General features: G+C 40.6%; 1 protein-coding gene and 1 long non-coding RNA gene across 3 annotated transcripts in view; one reads left to right on the forward strand and one right to left on the reverse strand.

The window, feature by feature from the left end:
* The window catches only part of LOC132652317 (uncharacterized), a 40,260-nt gene that overhangs the window by 12,029 nt on the left and 5,548 nt on the right, over window positions 1-22,683 (forward strand). For both annotated transcript variants that reach the window (XR_009589815.1, XR_009589816.1), the window contains 2 exons: window positions 757-919; window positions 20,400-20,627. This is a non-coding gene — a long non-coding RNA (uncharacterized LOC132652317). The remainder of the gene's footprint in view (window positions 1-756; window positions 920-20,399; window positions 20,628-22,683) is intronic.
* Arl14epl (ADP ribosylation factor like GTPase 14 effector protein like) lies at window positions 5,017-11,269 on the reverse strand. The gene is made up of 3 exons (XM_021660204.2): window positions 11,177-11,269; window positions 8,751-8,890; window positions 5,017-5,301 (listed from the first exon to the last, which is right to left on the reverse strand). The coding sequence occupies exons 1-3, from the start codon at window positions 11,267-11,269 to the stop codon at window positions 5,079-5,081; spliced, it is 456 nt and encodes a 151-aa protein (XP_021515879.1). The 3' UTR covers window positions 5,017-5,078.

Consider the following 22,683-nt stretch of genomic DNA (forward strand, 5'->3'; position numbering starts at 1 on the left):
CTTTCTACATTCCCCTAAAGGTATGCACTATCACACTGAGCAAAAAACAAAAGAGGAAAACAACCTGAGAAGAATCACTCTACCTAATTTTAAGTTTAAGGCATGGTAATGCACTTCTGTAACCTCATACTTTGAAGGGCAAGACATGCAGATATATGGGACCCAAGGTCCCAGTGAGAGACTTTGTCCCCAAACAAGGATGGATGGGCTTCTGAGGAATGACCTCTGAGCCTGACCTCTGGCATCTACTTGCACACACACACATACACACACGTACATTTACACCTGCACCTATACACATGAACACATGCTCACGAAAAGAAAAATAATTTAATGAAACTGTAAAATGTAATGACAATTTTTTTTCAAACCAAGTGTAAGCAATTCGATAGTAAACGGTATGTTGCTTGTCTAGCAGGGATGGTAAGTCATTTCCCTTCTTTTTCTGTAGAAACAATAGAGTTTTAGGAAATCTGAGAACCTGAGGAGAATTTTCTAGATCAAACTATAAATTTGTTGATGAAAAGTTAAAGGCTACTTATTTAAGTTAGAATGTGTAGAATTTTGTCCTAAATAACCTAGCAAGTGTCATTTGCTATTACAAACATTACAGAGCAGTAAGGAAAAAGAAACTGGATGGGAAAAAGAGCTATGAAGATTCTACTGATTATGTTACACAAGAATATGAGCTAATCAGAAGCACAGGTTGCCAGGTCAAATCATTTCCTGACAATCGAATGAACTTTTCTTTTGCAGGGCTATCCTGCTGTGCACCTCCAGGAAGTGTCACTGGCACTGCGGTCTACGTAAAAGGAACTCCTCAACTTAAGTAGCAAATGATGAGCAGCCCAGTATTGAAGACTTGCTTATACAGATGTCTAAACACGTCTAAGATACTGCAGAAATGCTAAACATCCAGGTGGGTTCCATCCTCTTCCCAGGAAAGCAAATAGACCTGTAAATGGAAAAGTTAAACGATGCTTCTGCGACCAGCATCCCAAGGTGACTGCACTGGCATTGGGGTTATAAGGAAGCCACAGCAGATCATATCAGACACTCTGTGAACATTCTTTCCCTCTTACAAATTAGGGTCCCACAAAGCTGTCATGCAAAATGGTGAGTCACAGCATTACAGTTTGAAATCTTTGCATAAATGGACTCAGGGTGACTTGTCTAAATCCTTCAGCATGCACCATTTTATATTCAAATGACCCGCATGAATTCTCCTTCCTTACAATTTCGATACATATTCATGAGACACACCATCAGCGTAGAATGATAGCCAAGCAGAAAAGAGAAAAACCCCATTACACCAAGGAGACAATTTCCTTGGTTAATGCCATCAGGCCATGCAACCGCATTCCCTGTTAATCTGAATTCATATCAAGTAGCTAATAAGCTTTAGTCACTCTGTGATAAAAATTAGATACTTGCAAAATGAGTTTCTGACAAGTCACATAAATTTATTTTTGCAATAATCATTTAGTGCAGGAGGCTTTTCAAAAATCCATTCAGTTGGCTACTCAATCCAGATGAATGAAATAAACCTGATTTCTGAAATCATATTTCATAAATCTGATTTCTAAAGTCATACTTTATACACAGATTCTACAATTGCACTGCATCGTGTTTTACTAGGCTCTGTATAAGTAGCAGGCAATGTCTGCTCAGTAATTACTCCTCTTACTTTACTTTTGGATTTACTGGGAAAGCTGCAAACATAGCTAATACACTTCCTTATCAAGACAGAACATTTAGAGCCAAATCACCGTCTTGTTTAAGAGTGAGTGACAAGAGACAATAGAAAGGAGAGACTAGTGCCACTTTGTCTTTAGTATGAAGGTGCGCCACTGTTGACATAAGCAGGGTCTTCTACACTTACCGAAAGACTTACCAAGCAAGCAAGAGATGGCTTGAAGAAAGAGATGCATAGGCCAGAGTTCTGAAGTTATAATTTTGGAGGACTTGGAGGAGGCTCAAGAATGAATGTTATTCAAATAATCTGCATGCATTTTAGGAACTACCCAGTTTAGCACGCTATGTTATCAGAGAAGGAATGCTTCCGAAGTATTTAAATCAGGGGTGTGCTGGGGATATGGGACAGTTGGTAGAAGGCTCTTGAGCTCACATGAAGAGTTCAATCCCCAGCACTGCATAGTAATACACATTTTTAATACTAGTATTGAAGAGGTGGAGACAGGAGAACCTGAAGGTCAGGGTCATCCTCAGCTACATAGGCCTGCCTGAGCTATATAAAATTCTGTCTCAAACAAATACCAGCATTGCCAGCTCTTCAGTGTGCCCTCCCTGGAGCCGATTTAATTCACTGGAGCTCCATTTCCTCAGTTGTTAAAGCAGAATGCAAACAACCAACAATGAAAGGTTTAAGGCCACAAACTCCATGAAGATAGGGAGTTTTGAATGCTTTCTCTCTCTCTCTCTCTCTCTGGTATATAATTCAATGTCTGGCACAGAACAACTTTCTTTCAGTGTTGTTTGACCCATCTGACTGAAATGTTGGCATGAGATAATGTCAAGACTATGTATATATTATATAAATTTAGATTTGTTGGAAGCAGCTCTCAGCCCCCATGCAGGGGGAGGGAGGGAAGAGGAGGGAGAGAGAAAGAAAGAGGAGAGATACAGAGAGAGAGGACAGCAAAGGGAGCCAAAATGTCTGGATTATATAGTGAAGAACCTCTGGGAGAGGGGAACACCTGTCCCTGGCCTAGGGAATTCAGGGAAGAGGGCAGTGTCCCAGCCATGTCCTGCAGTGCCTAAAAGTAACCGCCATCCACCCTTCCCATGAGCTGAAACATTACATGTTTGAAAGATAAATTAAGTTATAAAGGAGTGCACTTGGTCCACCATTTTGGAAATAATTATCTTTCTCAAAGTGAAAGAAAATATAGCAAACGAAAAAGGCCTCCATTCTTTTTGTTTGGCCAGTTACATTTGCCCAGTGAGCTTTCAATGGATGGAGGTAGTTTCACTCTTTCTCCTGAGGCTGGGATGGTTAAAGGTCATGAACTAGAGACGTTTGGCATGTTGTTGGACTCACAGTGTAGACGCTTCATGAAGGTGACTTGAAGGATTTGGGTGTAGCTCAGTGACAAGCCTTTACTAAACATGCACAAAGCCTGGGTTCAATATGAAGCCCCAATAGCAACTGGAACCCAGAAAAGCCAGTAGACTCTGTGGGAAACAGTGCAGAGGAATCTAAATTCCCTTGTTACGGGGACCAGAATTCCATGGCCACTATAAAATCTTCGGGATTTTCATGTCAAAATATATTCACAAGTAACACAAGTCCAGAACTGTCAGAATTCCTACTATGTGTAGACTGTACAGAAATAAGTATTTTTAATGGTTTATGGAGGGAAAAAAGAAACCCTGAAAACCCAGCTTTCAACACTTCACATTTATTTAAAACAAGACATTCTTACTGGTTTATTTTAAACCAGTAGCAAGTCACAAAGTCCCACTGTTTAAACACTTCCTTCCATTATATACTAACGTGACTTTGAGAAGTGGTTTCACACACAGTCCCCAGGCCAGCGGCAGCGTCACATGGGGATTTGTTTCAAATGTGAACTCTTGAGTCAGATCACACATCTTGAGCTAGCAACTGGGGATTCAAGAGCCCTCCAGACAACAAATGCAAGAGAAATGCTGACTTAAGCAAGATGGGGAAAATTAGTAAGTTCTGTGCTGGAGACGTGGCTCAGACATTGAGAGCACATACTGCTCTTGCAGAGAACCTGGGGTTAGTTCTCAGCACCGAATTTAAGTGGTTCATAACTGCCAGTAACTCAAGCTCCAGATAAGGCAACATCTCTTTTCTCTACAGGCACCTGCACTCATGTACAAAGACAGACAGACAGACATACACACAATTAAAAACAACAACAACAACAAAATAAATCTTTAGTAAAAGGAATTAACTCAAAGAAGGCTGAATTCAACCTTCCAGAAACCTCCTATAGTATGTTAAAGTGGAGTCAACCACACCATGTTTTCGGTCAGCTACTCACCATACATTCAACAAGCAAACACACAAGCCACTGTGTACATCGACTAAAGGTACCTTTCTTTTAAAAAATGCCTGAAATACTGATCCTGTAAGAAAACGTGTAAATGACTGACTTTTAGCATAGTCAAGTTTTCCCATCTCAGTTTAGTAAACCAGTATGTAACAAAATACAAATGTTTGGTAATAAAAATATTGTCATTATCAAATTTAACATCAAAATATAGACAACAGAAAATAAGACTTAAGGATATACAGTACTAAGGCACAAAGGTTGCTTTTCTTGGTTATGTATGACATTCTAAGAAAAACAGATTCGAAAGATATAGTTGTATGTTGTAGGTGACAGCCTTCATATGCAGAGTTCTGCAAATCATAAAGCTATGGTGTTCTCAACTAGATACTCCAGAAGGGAGAGGTATGGCTTCAAGGCAGAGTTGAGACTGCTGCTAATTAGGGAGATTGATCACCCACTCCTCAGCCTTGGTTATGAGTAAGGAACCTGAGAGGAACATGTAAATTATTATTATTATTATTATTATTATTATTATTATTATTATTATTGTTATTGTCTATTCTACATTGATATGTAGCTTGAGAAATTTTTTTTGTCCAAACACTAAAAAAAGTTTGACTTAAAAGTGTGTGTGTATATATATATACACACACATATGTGTATATACATATATGTATAAACATATACATATATACACACACATATGTGTATAGACATATATGTATAAACATATACATATATACATACACACATATGTATGACCTGGCCTTACATATATGTATATATGTATGCACACATGAATACAATCAAAACAAACAAACAGAAGCCAGGCATGATGTATTATACCTAAAGTAACAGAATTTGGGACACTAAGGCAGGGCCATAACTTCAAGGCCATCCTGAGCTACAGAAGACCCTGCCTCAAAACACACACACACACACACACACACACACACACACACAGGGGGAGGGGAGAAAGAGAATAAGAAAGAATGAGAGAGAGAGAGGGGCAAGAGTATTGATGCATCTCTCCTACTCAGGAACACTAAACGGCAGGGTGCTGATGACCTCCCCAGATTCAGTGACAATGTCGTCATATACCCAGCGCCGGTTGCATCGGCACTCAGGCCCACACTTGTTGGAGTTGCACTTGGGACAAGGGTAGAAGCATCCCAGGCAGTTCTTCTCCAGACAGTCGCACAGGTCCACGTCATTACAGATGAGCCTGCCGCTTTCGTCATACTTTTTCATGACTCTGCAAAGAAAAACTGACGTGAATGAGCGAGCACTGCTATCCTCACCGTGTTAAGAAAGGATTGCACAGCCCTGCCGTGTTCATGGCCCTTTCACTCTCAGGGAGCAGCATCCCAGACGTTACCAGAACCAGTCTACCCTATGAAATGGCAGTGATGAGCCGAGATGGACAGCCAGTATGTGCAGCTAGGCTTGTAGCTGAGAACAACCTAATTGCCCAGCGTTTCTGGGGCAAATAATCACTCATCACACTGAACAGCTAATTGAAGCTTGGTACTAAAAAGATTCTATATTAACCTTTAAATTATCAACATATTGATGGTATTTTTCAACGTGTGGGGGTGGGGTGGGGCTCCTCTGCAAACACAGCTCAGTAGCCAGAGTTGGTTCAGACTTCTAGAGTCTGACACAGGGCAGTTTATTTTAGGCACATTTAAGTACAGCACAATTTGCAAGTTTTCTGGTGAAACATAATACCACGTGCATGATAAAGCTTAAGGAGTAATTACATCAGAACTCTTTCCAAAGTCCAGGTTGCCTCTTCCACAAAGATGGGTTCTATGGATAGACTATATGTATAGGGGCCTGGGGGAGGATGTGGTATGGTCTTTGTCATACAGATGGTACAAAGGTCAGCAGGCTATTAACCACATCCACTCCTAGCCTTCTGGGTGGAAAACAGGTATCCATCCCTTCCACTGAAGAGGTAACCCTGCCTGTTTAACATTCCTGGTCTCCCTGGTGCACATCTGTGACAAGGACTTCATGTCCTCCATATTTTTCTGCTAAGTTTTACACTCCCTTTCTCTCTTAAAAGTGCTCTAGCAAAAACTACTACATTTCTTAATGACTCAAGATGAGGCCTATCAGTTACCATACAGTAATCCTTAAGGTGTGAAGGGGGAACTATTGGCAGAGGTTCCAAGTGCCTTTTCTTTTGTTTCTTTACTTCCATTTTACCCCCAGTGTGGATGGAGATGGTTGGCAGGAGCATGCATAGTAAGGCCCTGGTAAAAGCCAAGTGTTTAGTGCCAGAGGGCAACACTTTAGAGTCGCCTTTAGAGCGCCCCCCCCCCCAGTCTTTATCCCCCTTGACAGCATTCCCAGGGGCAAAAAGAGCTTTACAAGAACTTTGCCACTTACAAAACAAAACCAGTTTCATTATATACTTTATAACATGTGCTTGTAAGCCGTGAGAGCAGCTTGTGTCATGTAACGCCAAAGGCTGGCACTTCGCTCATGTGGTCACAGTGGGTACCTCTGCACCTCTTGTCCCCAAGCATAACTCTTCCCTTCCTGTTTAGGGGAAGCAACACAGCTGCATCCTTCCTCCCTTTCATGGAAAAGAAAGGGTGAGGATCTGCCTCGTGACCACACGTTAGCAGGAATGCCTTCTAATTAAGAGGTTTTTCGTTTGGTTAATGTGTAGAGATGACTTTTTGAATCATGCATACATGGGACTGGAGAGATGGCTCAGTAGTTTCAAGTGCATATTGTTCTCCCACAGGACTTGAGTTCAGTTCCCACCATCCACCTAGATGGCTCACAGCTGCCTGCAACTCTAGTTTCAGCGGGATCTGATGCCTCTGGCTGCTGTAGGTACCTGCACTCATATAGTCACAGATTTTTAAATAATACATATAAATCATTTTTGTGTTGACTGTGAAACAATATACAATTATTTTATTTCACTGTCACTTTTCCCTAGTGAGAACTAAAATTTTATTTTAGAAGACATTATATAAGATTAGCACAACTACATACCATATTTTATGCATAAAAATGAGCGAGGGAAAATTATAATCAGGATATGTTGTATGAGGGAAAAAAAATCTATTTTTATAGATTCTAGTGCTGTAACTAAAACTATGTGCCATCACTGCCCAGTACTTTTTTTTTCCTTTTCTTTCTATTTTCTGATGGTTTGTTTGTTTTTCAAGACAGGGTTTCTTTGTGTTGCCCTGGATGTCCTGGAAATCCGTAAACCAGATTGGCCTTGAACCCACAGAGTTCCATCTGCCTCTGCCCTGTAAGCATTGGAATTAAAGGCAGGTACCATTACCACTGCCACCACCACCCACTACCACCACCTGGCTGAAAAAAAAAAATCTATTTTCAATAAATACCATCCTTCCTACATATCAAATTTTCAAATATACATGCTCACTTTTTACTTCGTTTAATATAAATCATTTAAAAATGTATGTTTATGTGCAAGTATAATGCCATATGTGTGGAGCCTCTCCGAAGCCAGAAAATGGCGTCAGGTTCCCTAGAGCTGCATTTACAGGCAGTTAGGAACTACCCAAGTTGGGTGCTACATACCAACTCAGGTGCTCAGAAAGAACAGGAAGTGCTCCACGCCGCTGAGCCATCCTTCTAGTTCCCTGCATTATGTTTTTGTTTTCTTCCCCCTTGTCACGCTGAAGTTGGAAACTAGGGCCTTGCGCCTGCTAGGCAAGTGCGCCATCACTGAGTTACACCTCCAGGTATTTCATATTCCAATGCGTTAACAATCCTTGTATTTAGTGATAGCATGGTACCCATCTAATATCCTGAATCCGTTCCTATGGTTACATTATTTTTCCTTTTACTAATACTTCTTTGTTATATTTAATCAACTTTTCTACTAAAAAATGTTGTTTTAGTACAAAACCCTTTTTTAAAAGGTGATACACACACATACACATACATAGTTTCCCTAAGTATCCCAAGCTGTCTGTGAACTTGGAATCTTTATGCTCTGCATCCAAGCACTGGCATTCCAGGCATGTGCCACCACACTTTGCTCTCAACAATAGTACTTATTTCTTAAAGATGCTAACATCCAGACGTATGGGGTCTTAGTGTACTATAGAAGAAATTTTTGAAATCAGAACAGAAATGTAACCTTTAATTACTTTTGTCAGTGGTTGTTTTAAAAAGATGTATTACAGTTTCTCTCTTAACCCAATAGTACCCAAATAATTGAGACTGAACTATTATATTTATGTAACAAGCTCTATGGCACAACAACTGAGCAGTTATTATTTTATTCTTAACCCTCTAGTCTGGCTTCCTTCCAGTGTAACTCCCCAAGATATTTGCATTTTATGACTTTCTCTGCTCCAGCTACTTTCTTCTCACATCTCCAGGGCCTCTGCCTGTGGCTGAATCCCTACTTCCTTTCTCTCTCTTCTCTTCCCATGGCTGGCAGGAAGTCTAACCCTATTCTTTCCCCTGCTCAGTGATTAGCTGTCAAGCTGCTTTATTGACACAATTGGGGATAATTGGAGAACAAAAGTTAGGCAATTCTCAGAACAAGAATTGCAACCAGATATGGGGGGCACAGAAATCAACATTTGAATCTTTACAAAGTGCACAATAACATTATGCCTACATACTTTGCTTAAAATCAAGGAGAACACATGCAATTTATAACCCCATAAATCAAATATATCATGATCTTACTTGTACTTCACAGAAAAATATTCGTTCATTTTCGACATCCTTGCTTTCTTTTTCTGCTGCCTTGTTTCAGGGTTAAAATCTGCCACCTGTGGTCCAGGATTTTGAAATGCCAAGCATTTTAGCTGCCGTTCTATCTGTTGCTATGAAATAAACAAAGTGTTTTAGTAGTTGTATTCATTTTACAGTCTTTCAAAATGTACTGTCTGTGGCTCTTATCAAAATACCATAGAAGTGTGTTTGTTTTACAAGAAAAAAATCAAGAGTTTCATCTGATTGAGTTTCAAAAGGTGATACATTTTCAAACTGGGCCATTCTTTCTAAATACAGAGTATAAAATGCATGTAACAAAAATGTGGGAAAGAATCAAGAGAGAACCCTCAGCCATCACTGAAGAAGTCCATATATGATGTCAAAGCGACATGAAGCCACAGCATACACCATTCTCTGAAATGGGTCTCAAAACCATCCCCTGCCCTGGGCTGCACACACCATCACAGGTTTCAACACAGTGCCACTGAAGGTTCATCTCAATCAAAGTCAGATAACCAAGAAAAATATTGCTAGGGCAACTTTCATGAGTGTTAGGGGATATTTTCAAAAGTCTTTTGTTTGGGGGACTTTTGTGTTTAGCATCAAAATGGAGCCTGATTGTCAAAAACAAGAAACAAGATGTGTCAACTGAGAGTACCAGACCTAACCTCCCCCCAAAAGTCATTAGTCCCAGGAACTAGGCCATAAGTCACCAATTCAAGGAACAAGACCATAAAATCCCCCCACCCAAGAAACAGCCTGAGGATAACCACAAGAATGGGAAAGTATCTTATCTCAGGTAGGGAATCTGTGCTGGGCATGCCCACTAGACCTTGTAGTAGAACATCCATGGCACAGAAAAATACATAACATTCCTGAGGTCTATAGATAGCTCACTCAATATTAGTTAGCCAATCACTTTGTAACAAATTTGCCCTTGCTAAATATCATCCAATCATGTAACTGCTAAGCTGGAAATTCCTGGTCCTTGCTCAAACCCCAATGAAAACCCCTCTGTCCCTGAGCTCAGGGCTCTACACTCAAGAACTGCTAGTGACGGTGTGGGCCCAACCTGAGCTTGTAATAAAGACCCTACTGCGTTTGCACTGGAATTAGCTCCTTAATGGTCTTTGGGGTCCATGAGACTTAGGCATAACACAACCACCATGGTGACTTGGGACCAGACAGATAGCTCAGTGGTTAAGAGCCCTGGGTGCTCTTATAGAGGATGGGGTTCTAGTCCCAGCACCCAAACAGTGGCTCACAATCATCTATAACTCCAATTCCAATGGTCCCAATAGCTTCCTCTGGCCTTTGCAGGCAGCAGGTACATACAATGGGGTGTAGACACACACATAGACAAATACATAAACACACAAATGAAAAGGTAACTTTTTGTTGCTGTTATCATTGTCTGTTTCATTGAGACAGGTCTCAAACTACAGTAGGCCAGCCTAGAATCTACTGTGTAGTCCAGGTTGACTTTGAACTTCTGGCAATTCTCCTGCTTCAGCACCTCAAATGCTGAGGTTACAGGGATGTGTGCTATAGGCCAGTGTGAGGACATTTTCTAAACATGTAACACACATATCATAGGTAAAGAAATATTCTTCTGATGGATTTTAGAAGAAAATATAATCTGAAAGTACATAGGCTAGTTTCCATTGGAAATGCAATTCCTAGAAACAAAACGTACACTTTCAATGTAACAGGCTTTTTCTTTTTTTTACCTCAGTTTAATAGCAGTCCAAGTAGTCTATCTAAATATGAGAACCATTTCCATAAACATTCATCTTGATGGGAGTATATTGGTTTGTTTTACAAACTTACCCTACAACATCTCTACGCCTTACATTGTCGATGAACGGTGTAAAACCTCGTGCCCTCTCTTCCTGTTCTATTACATATTAAGAGGTAAAGAACAAACACAGCAGATGAGCCTACTGCTGTTTGAGTCTTGCTTTTACCCATCATAAATTGTGTAAAATGAACAAATTCTTGCTTGTCTAAGCCTCAACAGCTCATTTTTTTAAAAAAAAATAAGGCTAATTAGTATCTGGTGAGACTTGGGTGAGTGTATATACACGAAGTATTTAGAACCATGACATAATAAGAACAAACTGTAAATTTGTTAACTAAATAGAAGATTTGACTAGATTCGTTTCAAGGGTTCTATCGTGAGGACAAGACTTAGTGTTATATAGAGAGCACTGCAGCTAAAACTGAGGAACATGAAGCAAAGAGGAAATTCATCACACAATCCCAACAGCTGGGGAACAAAATTCTCTCTTGGGAGGTCCCACCCTCTGACCTTCTGTCATATCCACAGACATCTCAGACACCCCATATTAGAAACTCAACACACAACATAGAATCATGAAATCTGTGTGCTATACCAGTTGCTTCTGTCCAATCTGACCGCTCCTCTCTGGAAATGTTTGATCTATATGTTCTTGAATGGAGTTGTTCTTCTCTGATGGGTCACCCATTCTGACAACTAAAACAACAACAACAAAAAACAATTGGAAAGAAATGAAACACATCAATATCATACATGCCAGTATTTCATCTTAGGATATTCTATTGATCTCCTTCCAGGTCTCCTGGATGTTCTAATCCACACTATGTGAGAAAGTCTGGGTCCTTCTCCCCAGGCACCCTTAACCTACTGTATCTTAGTCCCCTCAAGTGCTCTAAAAACATTTTGTTCTTCCAGGTACTTTGCTGACAAATCACATGTACCTTTTACCAATCTTGTTATCACAGATGGCTCTGGAGCAGGCAACACTGCAGACCACCCTCTTGTTTAAGAAGACTGAATTATTCATTCTCTTCCCTTTGTGCTTACTCTCTTGGTGGGGAGGGGTGGGAGGTAAGATAGGCAAACACCATGAACCCCAAGGAATTGTAAAGCTAATATCTATTCTCATGGCTTCTGCTAGATGAAACTGGCCTACGTGTATAGCTGTGGAGATTATCTTGATCTTGTTAATTGAGGTGAGAAGCCAACCATTACGGGTAGCACCACTCCATAGGCAATGGATCCTGAACTAGGAAAGCGTCAAGATGAGTGTAAGCACACACATGCTCACCAGTGCCTAATTCTTGATTAGGTAGGTGATGTGACCATGAGTCTCAAGTTGCTGACTGTAACTTTTCTACAGTGATGGACAGACTTATATGTAACCTGGATCTGTAAGCTAAAGTAAAGCTTTTCTCCCCTCAATTACTTTTGTCAGATTATTTTATCACCCAACAGAATGATCCTAACCACCCCCAACTCAAGCATTCTGACAGGTTTCTAATGCAACTTGAGATAAATGTTAGTCATCAATTTCTCATAATACTCAGTTTCTAAAACGCCTGCGATTTATCTGAAAGTACTTCAGCAATGCAGCATGATGTCGTTATGTATGAATCTGTAAAAAGAACTTTTATTTGCCTGCTAAAATTGTTGGCTCAGGCTTACTGCCTTTGTCTGTTAACCGAGGCCTTATCCTAGAAGCTTCTAGCTCCTGTACAATCTAATCTAGGCCTAGAATGTTTGCAGCCTCAAGACTTACTGCTTAATGAGCTCACCCTTTCTTGTTCTGAGCTCACAGTTGGCTGGTTCAGTTCTGGCTCAAACTCCTCTCCCAGCTGACTTACTCAATCTGGCTTCTCTATGGGCCCCTGAATTCCTCTACGTGGCCCAAACTAACTATAGCAATCTGCTCTAATCTTTTGGCTTCTTCTCATTCTCTGGCTCGTTCTGTCATTCAACCTCTCTCTGTGACTCTCTGCCTCCTCTCTTCAACCTGACTCTGTTTATCTGTGGTGGTAAAAGTGCCTCCCCCCACACCGCATTGCCCCTTAAGTAGCTTCCCTTTCCCCTCTCTTTTCGTGGGAGTTGGGCACATCCTATTCTGTCAAATCTTGTCTGATTCATCACCTTTTCTGCCACTCAGACATTACTTTCAAACATGGGTGCTTCCTCCTACAAACTAACTTTACCTTCATTGTTTGGAATTAAAGGTGTGTATCACTATACCTGGACCTAAGCTTTTCCTTACTGAAACTTGCTCTATACCAGACTGGCCTTACACTCAGATCTGCTTGCCTCTATCTCCTGGATTAAAGGCATGTTTGTATTCCAGCCAGGTCCCATATACCTAGGTCTTTGGATGTGATCTTTTGCAAGTGCAACTATGTTCTGAATTGAAATTCCTCTACATGCATTATATTTTTGCATATATGTAGGAGTCTGACCACAAGCAATGCTGATTATAAGTACATACTTCAGGGCTGGTCTGTGTCATTCCAAAAGAAAAAGCTACACTGCCAAAAAAGAAACTTTCACCATCCCAGCTGCTTTCCTCATTTCTCACCTGTTGCCAGCGCAGATCACAGGTTGCTATTTGTTCCAAAGGAACCCCAGAATTAACTGTTAAGTTGGTGTGGGTCATTTGGTATTAGCTCCTTCCTGACCACAGGAGACCTACCAGCGGGTCTTCTCCTGACATCTGGTCAACACCTCTGGCTCTTCCCTCTTCTATGTTCCACTTTACATTTCCCAATCTTAGGTAAGAAAATGACGTGGGTTTTTCCAATTCTGTATTGGATAGACCATCTTAAACACAACAGTAACTACAATGTGAATTAAACACAACATTAACAATAATATAAGCAGTCGTAGTGGACACAGTGACCACACATTACCCTTCACCAAGATGGCAGCTTGGCATTTCCTTCCATGGAGTATTTACTTATAAACAAACAAACAAACAAAAAACCTGGCAATCAGAAACAACTGCCAAATGCAAGCAGCCTTGTCACAGAGAAAGACACTTGCAAACTCAGAATTCACTCACTGTCTAACACATTCCACTGCCCAATACCCTGTATACTCCAAGCTTCCCAGTACTTTTCTAGTAGTATATACTACCCATTAAGAACCCTTTCACCTTTTGTTTTAAGGGAGTTGAGTTCAAACTGAGTTCTGTGGGGTTGTTTTTGTTGTTGTTGCTGTTTGTTTTTGTAATAGTGCTGCACAGTCTTTTGCATTGTTGTTTTATTGTTAATATTTATTATTGATGCACCTTTTAGTTAAGCAGTGGTTATTCCTAAACCAGCTGTATACCCGAATCAGCACACAGAGACTAGGATTTATTTAATTTACCTAGAGCACAGTGCTGGGCAATAGTTACTCCATTCTAAACCTCCAAGCCCACATAGTTTCCTACTATTCAGATTTCCCACATTATACTTGCTTTAAGTCTTATCTTCATCCAGTTCATCTCTCCTCATGGTTCCAAATCCTCCCTGACGATCTCTGCTCTCCAACTCCTCCCACTTGCTTCCTTCTCCTCCCCTCCAGACCAGGATGTCCCACCCTATTCTCTCCTTTGCACAGCACTGGCTGGTTGTTTTATTGAAAATACAGAGAACAAATGGTGGCTTGTTTGCACAAACTTGAGACAGGTGATGGTTAGAATAAACATTATAATGCAATGTCTGGATTGAAATCAGATAATGGGACAGAGAAATCAGCATTTGAATGAACAAGGGTAAATTGTTCACATTCCACAAGAACATCATACCACGTCTGTCAATAGATGAATGGATAATATGTTATATATACACAACACAGTATCATCCAGCCACAAAGAAGAATAAAATTTTGTCATTTACAGAAAAATGGGTGAAATAGAACACAGAAATGCAAATATCATAAGCTTTCTTATAGGTAAGTAAAGAGAAGGAAGAGAAGCAGGATGAAGGGAAAAGATGTAATGAAAGTAGATGAGAGAATATTAAGATAAGGAAGGTGAGTCAGGAGAGTTAGAGAAGAAAAAAGAAAAAGCCAAAGAGTTAATTATATAAATACATACATAAATCCAGCAGTGAAGCCCATTCACTTTACTGTTAAGATTATTTTTTTAATGATGGAAAACCTAGAGGGATTGATTGCACTTTGTTTGAAAAAAAAATGCAGTTTTTTTTTTCTCTAACACTCTCATGTGTAATTTCAGATTTGTTCAAACAAACATTATTGCAGGTTTTTTTGAACATGTATGAAGACAAACTCATGTGAAGCTATTTTAAAAATCACAAACTCCCTGCTGAATCCAAGATCACATAGAGTTACAAACAGTCTTCATAAGCTGTGCAGTTATAAATTTTTACGACATTATGGAAAATAGCAGGAGAGGAAAATGAGATGTTTCCATGGCCAATTTAGTGCTCGCACATTAGACCTGTTACGCCCCTACTTTATTCCCACCCTGTTCATGGAACATATTCTGACCATGTTTATGTTCCTGAGTTAGAAAGTTTTCTCTTATTTCTGCTAAAAGACCTTAGTGAGTCCTTTCTTCTTCAATCCCATGTTCCTGGCATTATCAGGGAAGGCCTAGACTCAACCCAGCACACAGCACTGGAGCCAAAGCTACTTCTCTGCAACTAACTGTTCTCCAATCTCTTGCTTAACTCGCTGCTTTCCTGATTCACTAAGATTCTTTTCTCTCCGGGGCTCCGGGGGCTCCGTTGGGAGGTTCTCCCAAAGAATGCTGAAAAGAAACACCCGACTCTCTACTTCCTTTACATAACAAATACTGAGGCTGTGACTGAAGCAGGGGAAGCGATAAGAGCCAAGCCACACAGAGACTTCTTAGAGAAGCCCGGAAGGGAACCAAGAGGACACACAGAGGTCACCTTGCGGCCCCCTCCTTCCAGGTGGAGGGTATGAGGGAAAGAGACAGCCGTCTGGAGCAGGTGAGCCACATCTGACTTCAAGTTTGGATTCTGAAATCAGCCTAAAAGAAAGTGGGGCGCTTCAGGCCCAGGACAAGCAGCTCTAGGTTCTCCCAGCATTCCTCGGTCCCTACCTGATACTGGGCGCGGCTGGCAACTCTACTCTGTTCTGAACTTTTCAGGGCAGGGGCTTCCCCTCCTCCTCTTGGCCATGTAATCTGGACATTTTGTTGCTATTATTTCTCTCTCTCTCACCCCTTTCATGGCAACCAAGAGCTGCTTCTAATGAACCTAAGTTTACTTACTTTAACTTGCCTTACATGAGAAGCAGCCCAAGCTCCTCATTTTTTAATTATAGAAAGAAGGGATGTTAGTATTTTGGCAGTCTGCATCTGAGCTGCTAGCAACCTACAATGTCATCATGTGTCACCCACCAGGCAGCGTACACCTGGCAGGCGTGGTTAAGTTGTTCCTTAAAAGGACCAACCCCCCACTTTGTCTCTCTCTTGCCCTCTTACTCTGCCACTCTCCTGCTTTCTCCCCTTTCTCTGTCGGGGTGCCCCCTTCCTTCCCCATCATGTCTTGCTCTCTCCTTTTCTCTCACTCTCTTCATCTCCATCTTTCGTATGATGAATAATAATAACCCTCTTGCGTATAAAACCTGTGTGCATCATTATTTCATTGGTCCTAACAGAAAGTCATAGTGAAACTGTGTTTGAGCCAACAGAACAAAGAGCCATCACTAGAAGGATTGAGGCTACTGGTATTATGAATTATAAATATGAATTTATATTAATATTATAATTTAATTTATATTAATAGATATATTTGTAATTAAATATGTGGACATATTCATTGATAACTAAATATGTAAACATTTGTTTAATTGTAATTAACCTTATAAACATTTGTTTAATTACAATTAAATATATAAATATATTTATTTATAATTTATTTGTAAGTCAGCCCACTGCAATCAAATTTAAACATTTAAATTATCTCTTTTTAAAAGCTACATTAGAATGCCGCTGTACAGCCATATATTTCTCTAGCACTGGACTACATCATCGATTCCTGGGCTGAGCATCCGATGAAGCAGTATCTTATTTGTGGGTCAGGATGGCTAAATTTTCCATGGAGGATAAGCAGCGCTTCCTTTTCAGCCTTGACAAGCTGCACTCTCTATGGCAGCCGCAGGGCCTCTAAGGCCAAGGGAAGAGACTAAATAGGGTCTCTATCTTGCTCAGAGGCACAGCCCACCAAGAAAATTCCAGACAACTTGGCCCACACTTTAATCACGCTGATCTTTTGGATCCCTTGGTGTATTAGTTACTTCCATTGTTCATAGACTGAAACACCCCGAGTAAAACAACTGAAAGGAGGAAGAGATCATTTTTTTTTGCTTACAGGTCAGAGGGATACTGCCCACTGTGCCAGGAACGTATCTCAGGAGGAATGGGAGAGAGTCGACTTCATGTAGCTATGGTCAGGAAGCAGAGAAAGTAAACAGGAAGTGGGGCTAGGTTATAAAACCTCAAGGCCCACTCCCACTGACCCACTTCCTCCAAAGAGGACCTACCAACCACAGGCTCCGAAGTCCTTCCATTTGGGGTCTAAGCAACCAAATACATGAGCCTATGGGGGATACTTCAGTCAGCCCTCCTGGCATGTTCAGTTGATTTTATGAAAGCTGATTGTGTCTTGTATAGGAAAGAATGAGTATTGTTCAGCTCTATCACTAAGACACCTGCAAATCATCAAATCAGGGGCAGAAAATGGCTTAACTCTAGCCCCAGAATTGGCCTGTTTTCACTCAGTATCAAATAAAGCCATTTACTCAGAGACACTTCTGTAAGATTTCCCTGTATGCTCTTAGAAGAAAAGTACATGCATTCATACAAAAGAGTCAAACTGTGCTTTCCTCTCATCCTGTCTCTAGTCTTAGTTCCTGCACTTGCTAAAAATGCTAGGTCAGTTCGGCAGCTGACAGGTGTCTGATTCCACGAAGGGCATTTTTGGATAAGGCAGTGCAGGTGATCAATTAACTGATTCCCTTGCTGATGCCTCCCAACTGAGCGAGCTGTATTCAAAGCCACAAAACTGCTTCTTAACTTCCTTCCTTCCTTCCTTCCTTCCTTCCTTCCTTCCTTCCTTCCTTCCTTCCTTCGTAGCAAAAAAACATCAATTATATGTGTTCATATGGATTAAAAGTATTGAGCTGGGTTTGGTGTCTTATGCCCGTAATTTCAGGACTGAAGTAGAAAGACTGTTTAGAGTATAAAGCCAGCCTGAACTACTCAGTACAGTTAGTTACTGGCTAGCGTAGGCTACAGAGTGAAACCCATCTAAAAGGAAAACCAAAACCAAAACAACAAAACAAAAACTAAAATAATGCTATTACGTTACCAACAAAACTATACCTACAGATAACTAGAGATACTTTATACCCATTTCCTATACCAAGTGCATGCAGAGAGAGAGAGAAACTGATTCTATGGCTCAGGAGAGAGAGCCTGGCAATCAAGAGAATACAATACTTACACATACTTTGCAGCAATCTTGCAATTGTTCAACACCCCCACTCCGACCCCCACCCCCAAAGGGTTGTTCTGAGTCAAGGACAGGTTACAAGCCTCAAGGGCCTTATTTATCAAACAGAGTTCTTGGATTCTCAGTGCAAAATTCAATGCAACTTTCAGTATTATAAAGGACAGAAACCAGAAACCTATTTGCCACGCCCCATGGATAGAAAAGGAAGAGACTTAAGAGACCAGAGATTGGGACCATTTTTCAGCATCACCCTCAATGATAAAACCCACAGAACCAGTCATCTCAAGAGCATGGGATGCAGGGCCTTCCTCCCAGATCCCAACAGCCCTTTAACGTTTATTTCTCAGTTTTCTCTTTATTTTGGTCCCCACTGCAACAAAAGAACTCGGATTGTCTTCCCCTGTTAATTATAACACAATAAACTGGGCAGCAAGTCAGCGCTTTGTGCCTGGCATGTCTTTCCTTCTAATTTAGCTTGTATTGTTAGCGGAGCCCTGTTCAAATGACCACCTGCCAGACTTACAGGTTCCCTGTGCCTTTTAATAGTGGCTGCCTAATCAAGCCAAAGTAGTAACTGGTAAAGGGAAGAGCACATACCTTTCAGGAGGATGAAAAGAAGAAAAGAGAAACTGTGTTGTCTTGTTTCCTTTGTTTTGCTAGGAAACCATAGAGCTCTCAGGGGAAAAATCAGAAAGTCTCCCAAGTGTTCCTACAATTTAATGCTTGTGTAATCATGGCTGGGGGAGGGTAGAAGGCAGAAAACGGGGACAGAGATGTGTTACCTTGCTCTCTCCTCATGAGTCAGTTCTAAAGTTCTACAGACAATGATACTTCATCTTCTCTTCCATCTTTCATCCCAAATAAGCAACTACTCGGAAGTTAAGTCTTGGCTCTACAGCTCCGTCTTGCATCTCGGCTTCAAGTGTTTAATGTTAACATCTGGTTAGCCTTTGGCTATTCCATACTTTAGTGTAAATACTGTAGTATGTACATATTTCTAATGAAAAAACAAAAAAACAAAAAACAGTGTCCCAGGAGAAAATCCTTATTTACAACTGTGTCTAGGAAATGAATTAATCCTTAAATTACTACCTCTTAACATTGTCTGCCACCAGGGCTCCAGTATTATGTTGAGTTATTAAAACCACTTTTCAGGGAGCTTAACCCCAGCCCTATTTATTTATGAATAACAGCATAAAAAACACTCTCTCATTCCTAACTACTGCAAAAAAATTTAAACAAAAGTATTGGCTAAACAAGCTTGCAATCATCTGATAATGATGCAAAAAGCTTAATCTGGTTCCAGAATGAGCTATATTTGACCTGAGCTTCAAATTAAGACAATGCTATACTCCTGAATATAAGTGAGCACAATCAAAAGTGTGTTCTTAGTTAGTGAGTTAAGGACTGATGGAACTCAGAGAAAGTAAAAAAATCTTACCAGATTTTTCCTGTCAGTCACACTGTACAAAAACACACCCTTTGGCCAAATTTGCCTTCATTCTTACACAGTCAGCAGAAAGCTCCACTTTGCTGTGTGATCCTACAAAATCAACAAGGAATCAAACAAGACTGGCCGAGTTCAAAAACAGTAAAGTGCCTCAAGTGAGGCAGAGGGAAATCTAAAGGGAAAGAAAGATGGCAGCCAACTAAGAAAAGTACCACCGACTTTTATTAAAAGGTTAGGGTGCCCCAAACACATAACGCACTACAGTACAGAAAGTCCTTAGGGGATACAACATATTTATACAAAATGTTTTATTTCTAAGGTTTTAAAGCATATTCTTAACACAAAATTTTAAACTCTCATCTGATAAAATTTCCTCCCTAGTTATGTATATCGTTGCTGACAAATTACCTGGTGCTCTAGTTACTTTTTTGTTGCTGTGATAAAACACACTCACCCAAAGCAACTTGGAGGATTAAGTGTTTATTTGGCTTACATTTCTGGGTCACAGTCTGTCACTGAAGGAAGCCAGGACAGGAACGTGAAGCAGAAACCATGTGGGAATCTGTTTCCCGTCTTACTGCGTGGCTCACTCAGTCTTAGCTAGTTACCATCTTCGCTAGCCCTCTCACATAGCTTACGACCACCTGCCCAGAAAATACCAACACCGCACAGTCAGCTGGGCCCCTCCTCCATCAGTTACACAACAGTCAGGATTAATCACTCACAGACATGTCCATAGCCCAACCCCATAAAAACCATTTCTCCACTGAAACGTTCTCAGGTGATTCTAGGCTGTGGCGTTGACCGTTGATGCTAACTAGAACATCTGACAATACCTGAAGGATTAAAGATTTATTTCGCGTACCACTGTATTCTATCCCTCACAGGCCTGGGAAGCTGCCGGTCACCCTGTACACACTGGCTGGAAACAGAAAGGAAATAGGACGTGAGGGAAACGAACACGACTTCCTCCCGCGAATCTCCATAGCCTTCCCAAACAGCACCACCAACTGGGGAGAAGGGGTCGAAGCACATGCCCCTGTGAAGGAAGTTCACAGTGAAATCGCTGTGGCTCTCAATACTTGAAGCATTCCCGGGGCGGTTACAATCTAACCGTAAGAGACGGAGTGGTATTTTTCAGTACGCTGTTAACTTTGCGAGTCCAGAATTCCTTGTCCTTTCATGTAACTTTAACGAAGTAGATTTATTTCTTTTCAGGGTTCCTCAGATTTGTCAGTCAGTTGAAGGTGATACAAAAATTGATTGCCTTTTCAAATGAGTCACGTTTTAAAACTCTCTTCCGTTTTCCTTTTCATCCCCGGAGAGCAAAAACCTTAATGCTTATAAATTATATTAATTTACTATATCAGCTAAGAAAAATCTGTATATTAATTTGTGATAGGTACTGTTTTTAAAACAACTCAGACCTACTGCTTATAGTTGCAAAACGGTGAAGTACATACAGAGGAGAATGGTTAATTAAACTATGGTACACATGCATATATATGATAAACATTGAGTCATGAAAAAAAGAATAAAAAGGATTCTTATGAAGTGACATTGGGTGGAATAGCTTGGCTGGAAAAGCACATGCTGTTTAATAATAAGGACTCAAATACACACACACACATACACACACAAAGAAACACGCACCTATATACCCACCTAGAAATATATGTATGCATATGGTAAAATAAAAAAATATGAAGTATATTAACTATACTCTTCAACTTATAGTAAACTTCATCAATCAGCCTATCAGAAGGTCAAGATATTATGAATCCAAAATGCATGTTTGGCTGGATGTGTAGCTCAGTAGTAGGCTATGTGCCTAGCATGCACAGGTCCTTAGGGTTGGCCGCTAGGAGTACCACCAAAAGAGAGAGAGAGACAGAAAAGAAGGACAAGACACAAGTAACCCAGCGGATGTCAAATCTAAGAGGATATTGTACTTTGTCAAGTTTCCCTCATGTGATCACTGGGGCTGGGTAGGAATTGGAGCTGATGGCTATGGCTCACTATCAGAAGGAAATATTATGCTAAGTGTCATTCATCTTAGGAAATATCAAAATCCAAATTTTAAAGTTGCTTCCTACTGGATGTGTCTATAAAAACATTAGAAATAGATGACATGCTGGTGCAAGAGGGTCTCTGTGAGTTCAGGCCAGCCTGATCTACACAGCAAGCTCCAGGACAGCCAACACTACATAGAGAACCTGTCTCAAAAACTAAACAAACAAACAAAGAAACAGACAAATGAACGAACAGAAACATTAGAAATAGCATTTTAAACCTTTTGAAAAGAAGTCAAGGAATCATAAGTTAAACAGTTGTAAGTCAGGACATTATGTACATTATCCTCATTAAGACGAAGGGAATATAAGAAGATTCCTATTGTAACCCCATAATTTTAACAAACTCAATACTCTATGGGATATTTGTGGTGATTGTAATTGAAAAGTCACTCACTTTGAGAGCCATGAGCCATGAGCATCTAAGTAGTCTCAGCAGCACAGTCTACTTTTATCTTCCTCAGTGTTCTAACATCTTGCTCAGTAGCTACCGAATAAGCCAACATTTTCTCGGCAAGGTCTCTGTGAAAATCACCATTATGGCTTGGGTTCCATTACTTCAGGCTTGCTGCAGCTACTGTTTGTTTGATTAAGGGTTCTATGAAGCTGTAAAAAGTTGTGCATTTGAAAAGACCCATTTCTGGGTGGGAACCACTATGAAGGTCCATACTGTGCATGCCGTGGAGCCAGGACTAGTAGTGTGTTAATATCCTTGGAAGCTATCAAAAGCCTGGGTAATTGCTGCTCTTTGAAGCCTTTGCTTGGCAAGTAGTAAAAGATAAGCCATGATTCCTTTGTTCAGGGAGCTCCCAGATCTGCTTTCTGAGAGTTACGTAATCACATGGGTAAAGGACATCTATCAAAAAAGTTCAAAGCACTGTTGGGCCTGAAGCAAGAATAACGGGGGTATGAGAAGAGAAACCAAAAGAGTTCCCCAAAATACATCCAAAAGGTCTTCTAAACTGAACACGGAAAGTCCAGGCAAGGGTGGAGTGAAAAAGGCATTGACTATTGGGAAAGGGACTTGCTCCAAATAAGAAATAAATGTAAAGAGAAGTCTCTGTGTTGCACATTCCCAATGATGAAAATAGAGTGGCAA

This window comes from Meriones unguiculatus, chromosome 2 (assembly GCF_030254825.1).
Source record: "Meriones unguiculatus strain TT.TT164.6M chromosome 2, Bangor_MerUng_6.1, whole genome shotgun sequence".
In the NCBI taxonomy this organism is placed as follows: domain Eukaryota; kingdom Metazoa; phylum Chordata; class Mammalia; order Rodentia; family Muridae; genus Meriones; species Meriones unguiculatus.

Bases quoted from the DNA above. Each gene is read 5' to 3' on its own strand.
- Arl14epl (XM_021660204.2), bottom strand. From the start codon at position 11,269: ATGGGTGACCCATCAGAGAAGAACAACTCCATTCAAGAACATATAGAT. The intron at 8,891-11,176 runs GTATAGCACACA...TTTATTTCATAG, and splicing joins AGATTGGACAGAAGCAACTG to CAACAGATAGAACGGCAGCT. The intron at 5,302-8,750 runs GTAAGATCATGA...TTTTCTTTGCAG, and splicing joins TATTTTTCTGTGAAGTACAA to AGTCATGAAAAAGTATGACG.